The sequence below is a fragment of the Uncinocarpus reesii genome, genomic scaffold (genome assembly GCF_000003515.1).
Source record: "Uncinocarpus reesii 1704 scaffold_2 genomic scaffold, whole genome shotgun sequence".
Lineage (NCBI taxonomy): Eukaryota > Fungi > Ascomycota > Eurotiomycetes > Onygenales > Onygenaceae > Uncinocarpus > Uncinocarpus reesii.
This window is the reverse complement of record NW_003052499.1, coordinates 3930395-3937948: the sequence shown is the minus strand read 5'-3', so window position 1 is coordinate 3937948 and position 7554 is coordinate 3930395. Positions and strand designations below refer to the sequence as shown.

The 7554-nt window shown below is 49.1% G+C and overlaps 3 protein-coding genes across 3 annotated transcripts in view; 2 read left to right on the top strand and 1 right to left on the bottom strand.

The window, feature by feature from the left end:
- Window positions 1-1469, bottom strand: part of UREG_04287 (uncharacterized protein) — a gene marked incomplete at both ends in the record, with an annotated part of 1997 nt that extends 528 nt beyond the window's left edge. The window contains 3 exons of the mRNA XM_002544724.1: window positions 125-1126; window positions 1193-1406; window positions 1450-1469. Coding sequence (XP_002544770.1) covers window positions 125-1126; window positions 1193-1406; window positions 1450-1469 — 1236 coding nt within the window. The remainder of the gene's footprint in view (window positions 1-124; window positions 1127-1192; window positions 1407-1449) is intronic.
- Window positions 1470-2115: 646 nt separating this feature from the next.
- On the top strand, window positions 2116-3089 carry UREG_04286 (uncharacterized protein; the record flags this gene model as incomplete). The annotated part of the gene is made up of 3 exons (XM_002544723.1): window positions 2116-2208; window positions 2266-2846; window positions 2981-3089. The coding sequence occupies 3 exons, from the start codon at window positions 2116-2118 to the stop codon at window positions 3087-3089; spliced, it is 783 nt and encodes a 260-aa protein (XP_002544769.1).
- Window positions 3090-3671: 582 nt separating this feature from the next.
- Window positions 3672-7316, top strand: UREG_04285 (uncharacterized protein; the record flags this gene model as incomplete). Its single annotated transcript, XM_002544722.1, has 8 exons — window positions 3672-3837; window positions 3890-4252; window positions 4326-5137; window positions 5338-5775; window positions 5885-5987; window positions 6561-6697; window positions 6730-6846; window positions 6873-7316. 8 exons carry the CDS (start codon window positions 3672-3674, stop codon window positions 7314-7316), a joined length of 2580 nt encoding a protein of 859 aa, XP_002544768.1.
- Window positions 7317-7554: the final 238 nt, after the last annotated feature.

Genomic DNA, 7554 nt, shown 5'->3' with positions numbered 1-7554 from the left:
ATCGGCCACATGTTTGAGAGCCTTGTTTTCTATCAGAAGTTGGTCCCTTCGTTTTGGCGGTTCTAGAGGCTGCTGCGGCAGCGGATGACGCTGTTTTTGGAGTAGAACGACCATCTCGCCTGACGCCTTTATTCTTATCTCGGCTCATGCTATTTTTAGTTTCTGGCGAGGGAGGATTTTCACGCGCATCGACGAATGTATCTTCATCATCGTCGAAACTACTTCTTCGTGCTTCCCTTTCTGCACGAGAAAGGATCCCTGCGTATGATATCATCCCACCGGAAGTTGGCACCACATAAAATGATTCTGAGCTATTTCCAGAGAAATAACCGTCTTTGTCCCTGATGGCTCGAAGTGCAGCACTAGACACAAGCTTCTTGACGTCTAGTTCATTCGTAGAATAATGCGTCAAGTCCGCCGCTGCTACGGAATATCGATCAAGCTTTGTGTCCGCTGAGGATTTACTTGCGGTAGGGGAGTGTTGGCCAGTAACATCGACCCCAAGAGGAAGACTAGCAAAAGCAAGGGGCGCCGACATTTTTGATATCAATCCCCCAAAAGTGGAGTAAAATCGCCGAAATGGTTCATCGCCAGCAAGGGATTTTAATGCTGCGGAAACATCTCTCCCACTATCCGGCGTTGGGCTGTGCTTTTGAGGAGCCTCAGTGGGACTAATGGCTGGCGACCAAGATGGTGTCCAATCTGAACCACGCTTTGAACGACTTTGTTTATATTCAGTGCCACCTCTTTTCGGCTTATGTGTCATTTCAGCCATCTTTGCATTCTCATTTTGCGTCGACAGGGTTGGCGGGGCAGGGCTTCCACGTGAATAAGCGGGTATACCGCGCGCGGACGCAAGATTGCTTGCGAGAGAGGTTGTCTCACGACCACCAGTACGAATGGGAGTCTGCAGCCGTGGTGGCTGTTGCACCACTGGAGGTGAAAGCGCTGTAAAGGGGGCGGATCTGGACGGTGTATTCGGGGCTGCTGGTGATGTTACGGAGGGAGTGGCGGCCGGGGCGGTGGGCTCAGGCGACGAAGCCGGCACAGGATTCTCATGTTGGAATCGGATGATTTTCGCTAGACGCTTGTGGTGTTGTTCGAGAAGAAGAAGGGTCCGTAAAGCCTAGCCCAGAATACACTATGTGAATCCGGTCGCTCTCCAGCGCAATACGGGATGCGGGGACCTCACGTTCTTGTCTAAAGTCTTCTGAGCGGCTGTCGCAAATTCTCCAGCCGCGAGGTCATGCTCTTCGCTTGCAGCTACGGGGTTCGATTTGCGAGTCTCCACAAGCGCGTTTCGCGCATGGGAATGTGCCTGGGATCCAGACGACCGGTCAGTCGACGGAGATTGAAGATGTAGACGGTGGGGCTCAATACCAAAGTCAACGGCGACGATTCCATGGCTCAACACAGTTAGTTATTTGATTCTCGGGCCAGAAGACTGACATTGATCTGCATCCTCGCATCATTTCCCTCTGGCCGATGATGCTGCACTCTTTCCACGTTGACAATCTGCCTCTGGCCCGATACAAACACGATAGAGCGAGATGTCCAGCTTGATTAGTCAGCTATCTGGGTAAATCCACGTGATAACTACTATTAGTAAATGATTATATAATCGATGTTATGGCAGAGATGGAATGATATGGCTACGAAGAGGAGCATCATGGCACAATAAATGGTTATCAGTAGCTAGAGACACGGAATGAGTGAGGCCACATTCTCGCCCCTTTCTTGATTAGCGAGTAGCCTCCGCAAAAGGCGCGGCTGGTCGAGATGTGTCGCTGGTTGTATTTCCAAAGTGCTCCACGGAGAAAGAGGAGTTTCGGGGTAAGTCAGCGGTAGGAATTCTCTCTGCCCTTCTATTTCCCCTCCAAGACAGTCCATGGGGATTGGTGGGAAGCCAGAGTGAATAAGAAGGGGTCAGTTTTATGTTGAGGGAAAAAAGAAGAGAAAAGGAAAAGAGAAAGAAAAAGAAAAAGAGAGAAAGAGAAAAGAATTGAGTTTGGGGGCTGGGACATTAGTCATCCTGCTATCGATAACCGACGACCAACTTGACATCATCGCCAGCTCGCTGAATCGACAGGCAGCCAAACGAGCAGAGTATCAACCATGGAGCACCCGCCCTCAGATACACGGCCTTCTATGAGAAGGAGGTCTAAGCTGTTTAACATGCGTAGCGCGACTTGGATATACCCTCTCATGGTGAGTTTTGGCTCATGTAACTCTTCACTCGCAACACCCGTTAAGCACACTGTCTAGGGAATTGTATATTTTCTCCGACATCGATTTCTCTGGCCCCTATTCCACGCTCGGCTCCTCCCCATAGCGCTCCTCTCCGCATTTATATATACCCTTCTCTTCTTATTCACATATGTGCCGCAAGTCGCGTTCCTGGCGATCTTTCATGGATGGGTCGGTGCCTGGATCAACGGGGCCTTCCTTGTCCTCGGCGAGGGTGCGGCCATCGTCGCCCTTCTTTTCGAGGCGTTCTTCGTCGATGAAACCCAGGTCGACGTGTTTGATGCTGTTCTCATCGAAAAAGGCAACAAGGACCTGGTCGGTGCCACAAGGCTCTTACACCCGGAAGCTGGAGATCCGGTCAAGATGCTAGGCAAACTGAGCACAAGTGCGGTATACGCACCGTTTTCATTTCGGCAGATTTTGGAATTCATTCTGCTCCTACCGTTGAACTTGGTTCCAGTAATTGGAACGCCTTTATTTCTTGTTCTTACAGGATATCGGGGCGGTCCGTTCCACCACTGGAGGTACTTCCAGCTCCGCGATTTTACTAAAGCTGAGAGAAAAGAGTTCATTTCACGGAGACAGATGAGGTATACAATGTAAGAGCTCTCTCTCTCTCTCCACGTTTCTCTGGGGTTTCCCAAACGCGGTTCTAATTCTCAGCATACAGGTTCGGCATTATTGCCCTTCTTTTGCAGCTAATTCCTTTCTTTTCAATGTTCTTTCTTCTCAGTACATCGGTCGGTTCGGCCCTCTGGGCTGCTGATATGGAACGACGCAGAAATATCCTTGACGAGAGGGTGAACCAAGTGGAAGCTGAATATCGTGATGACCCAGTGTAGACATGTTTCAAATGTCTCGGACGTTGGCTGGCGTTAATGGTTTTAAGTAACAGTACCCTCTGATAATGTACTGTATTGCTGCCAATATTTTGATTATCTGGTATATGTCTTAGCATGGTAAATAAAAGGCTCTATGCTCACTCTGAAGGAGGGAAGTCGGATTAGTTTCGCTGGCGCAGCTTATTGAGAGGTCGAGCACAAGCAGCTTTGCCAATGTCCGGTTTTTGCTGCCCGATGTAGCTACTTTGCGGACTTGTTGCGCGTTTGCTACTATTGAATGCTATTAAAAATCGCCTATTTTCATGACATCGTATTGTTAACCCACATAAATCTAATTTTGCTCTCCCATGAACATTCCTTGGTGTTGTAGTCAGGTATGGGGTTTATTCATAATAATCCTTCTCTTTAGTGGAGGAAGCCCGGCTGGAAGTGATTCAACGGATCAACGTTTCTCCGCTCGTTTTTGACCTCAGTAGGTACTCTGTGAGAAGGTCGGAAACCTTCTGGAACTCCGTCTTTGAGAATGGCATAATATCTCGAGCAGCGGAATCCCACACCAGGCTTGGGCTCTCTTTTCAAAGCATGCCGTTGCCGAAGTTGACATCTCATATACTGCTGAAGTTCCCCTGCTCCATATGCGGCTTCATCATCATCGCACGGCCAGACATCCCAACACTTTTTGCCAACCTCGAACGGCACGGAGTTTCCTGTAATGCACCTTCAGAATGGCTGAGTGATCTACGGGCATGTAGGTGGTGTTGTGTGTCTAAAATTTGAAAGATTTTAATAGAGCCTTGTAGTCCATCCTCACGAACCCTTCCTCACCGGAGTTGGACGCAATTTGGGACCTGGCGATATTTTGGATGGCAGCCATGCCCCGTCAGACCCCGCCAAATCCTGCGACGATGGCGACTATCAGGACAGCGATAGGATTAGCTTTAAGATTCGGTTACCGCCGCATTACCAACCAGGGCCATTAGATGTCGGCTACCCGATCCATCACGCATGTTGGCAGTTACTGCATCGCCAGGCACAATTACAAGGCATAGAGGACTTGACAGATGCTCGCTACACGGATTTCTTATTTCAACTTCACAATTCAACACTGGATGGTACAGGCCAGGTCTGGAGTGGTGATTATGGAGGCCTTCTAGGCCCTGCTGGTATGGAGTTCCTTTTTCTGGATTTCTCAACGTGTCCTTCACGGTGCCTCACCTAACTCTGGAGCGCGCCAAGGTGAAATAAGGATTAGCACCGCATACGACGCGTGTTTTAATCCATTCGATATCGGGGCCGTTACCGCCTTCATCAAACGCGCACGAGCCAAAATGGTTCCCCGAATGCAGGAAAGGCCGGTTTTTGGCCGGGAACGCAAATCACGAGAACTAGCATGTCTGTTTAGATCCCTTGATCCGCTTGGCTCAAAACCTTGCTTTGACGCCCTTCCACTGGAAATTATTTATTTGGTCATGGAGCAGCTCTCTGTTCGAGACATTCTCAACTTCTGGATTGCCTCTCCCAGTGTCCCCGATTTCTTTCCTCAGAGATTTTGGAGGTCTAGATTTGAACTTGGAATGGAGTTTGGTCACCTGTTCGAATTTAGGGACTTGTGGCATAACCAAGATGTTCATTGGTATACACTGTTTTGGAAAGCTAGAGATTTGCTATCGTCGCCCGAGGTTGGGACGCCTATCCGAAATCGTCGTCGGATTCTACCGGTGGCCGACCGCACAATTGAGTTGGCTTCGAAATACGTGGATTGTCCAGTGGAGGGGGACGAAGGGGAACCTCTTGATCCAATCCTCCTAGAGACAGATGGATTCTCCGCCCATCGAATGCGACTAAGCTTGCCATCGCCTGATCAAATAAAAGCACTGCATATATCTACTGTTCAAGTTGGCTGTCAGCAATATATAAGCGGCCTTCGACTCAATGATAGCCGTACTGGGCTGGGGTACTACCATGGTTCTACAAGCAAATCATTTCAAATTGACACATCTTTAAGGGGGCCTGTCCGCGAGATCATTTGCTTTACGGACTACATGGGTGTTCGTGGGCTTGGCGTGGTTACAAATCGCGGCTGGAAGACTGGTGTCTCCCTGAACCGTGCTCAGCGGGAAGATTATCTCAAGAGATTTTACCTATTGGGAGGCTTTTGATCGCCCATTTTGATGTTGGTGGTTACGTTTCCTGGTTTTCCCGTTTAGTTTTGGTTTTTACCGGAACTAACTGACTGTGCTGTGTTTAGGCAACCAAACTTATTGCCTTGGGAGTAGACACTCCTCTTACCGCACCGCAAGATAGCCGCAGCCATGTGCTTTGGCGTAGCCGCCTGCCCCCAGATAATGTGACAGTGGATCTAGAACGTCACATGTATCACAAAATACTCAGGCCCCGGCAGACCCCCTGGAATATCAGATACAATCCTGTCCATTACCATGTCTTCGACACACGAGATTCTCTGACTGGCATTACAGGATATGTTTTGCACCTGAATTGGAACCTCGTGGGCCTTGAATTTTCCTACGAGGAAGGAAACAACCCAAATGCCACGCCGAATATTATCTCATTTGGCGAGAAACGGGGAACACCAATGCATTTCCCCGTTGATGGAGCTGGCGGTGAGCACATCACTGGGCTCACAATCACTACAATGTCCGCCGGTCCGCTAGCTCCGGTCGTGTCGGTATATATCCCAGTTCCTCCCTGTTGTTTTTATCTTCATTCCAACCATATCGAGCTTTATTCATGAGAATTGATGCTAATATGATTCTCCAACTCGTTTCAATTTCTAGCTGACCACGAACCGCGGCCGCTCAACTTGGTTCTCTGTTAAGAAATCGCTCGTCGACGTGCCTCAGAAATACGTTCACGAGTCTCACTACACTCCAGGCCCAGGTGAGTATGTTGCCGGACTCATGTGGGCCTCCGGCGGCTTTGGTGAGCGGGCCCACCCATTTTGGAATTTTGGCATTTTATGCATGCCAATTCCGCCGTTTTGCCCCTGAGCCTGTCATATTTACGGTGACGCGCGAAGCCTAGACCCAGAACACCTTGACGGCATCCTGGGAATCTATCTGGATGCCTCTGTTACTGGAAATAAGGAACAGGATTGTCAATTTGCGACAATCGCGGGAAAGCGAGGGAGACAGATTGGCTTATGGAAAGTAGAGCATGGAGCAATGATGCTACAATAAGACTCGTTGAGAGTCTGCGCCTCTGATTTCTTTGACGTTCGGCGGTTTTTAACGGTTGGGATGATCTTGGTGCACGGACCCCGAACATTATGCGCCGCTCAGAATGTTGGCTACGTCCACACCTCAGGGATGTAGCCAATAGCGCCCTAAATTTGCTTAAACGCTGTGATGGTTGCTACATACGAATGGAGCTGGATTTTGATCTCGCCCGGATAATCCAAAGGCACCTCCTTACCCTTAAATGCCGCAGGTGGGGAGAATGGTTTACTTATAGATTCCTTTGGAAGCCCCATGTTGTCATTACCTGTTCCCTCTGTAGAGGACTACGACCTTCTCCTGCCCCTTATTTCCTGGTTCTTCTATTCAATCAATCGTCCACAAACCCCTCTAGTCTCGCTGATTCGTTTGCAAGTATCTTGACTCGTGCCCCTACCAACAAGCAGCGATGTCGTTTCAAGCCCGTGGTCTCCTTCGAACGCGCTCCAGGGAGGAGCTATGGGAAGAAACTCGAGATGCTGATTTGGGTTTACGAGAATCAAAAACAACCGAATTCTGGGAAGGTTTTTTTATGGATGTCTTCATCAAGCATGATAATGGTTATTACGTGAACTCGCAGCAGCCCCCCAAAGATGGGAGCCCCAAATATTGCGACCTAATCGTTTCAGCTAAAGCCGCCCATCGCAAAAAGGTTCGGCTTATCGTTGTCGAAGCTAAAAGATTAAAGATATACCAGTCGCAGTCACAGATTGCAGCGCTTGAGGCCCAACTAAGGGACTACTGTAACTATGCCTTGGAGGATCTTGACCTTGATGCTGGTCCCATGGTATACGGACTGGCTGTCACCGGAACGCGCGGCAGAATGTTTACTCTTAGTCTAGGCGAAGAACTCCGACCCATGCTGGCTGGGTTTGCGTTGGGCGCTGGCCCGGATGGGAATGGTTATAGGGACGCCGAGGAAAATATCTGGAACGAAGCTTTTCTCCTCGTTAAGGCCATGCCATCAACTGGTGCTCTGGCAAAGCCGCTTTGATTAATGGTGAGCCAGGTTGATATGCCCCTTGAGCCCAGTGCTGACTAGCAAACAAGGCGCCCCCCGGGCCAAGTGATCCTAATGTTAATGGTTTTGAGTGACATTACCCATCTGATAATGTATGATATTGCTACCAGTATTTTGAATCATGTTGGTTTCAGATACTTTCCATTCTTTACCAATTAGCTAGTAATTTGTCAGCTGTTGCTTATCTATTTTCTTAATTTATTGGCCACTG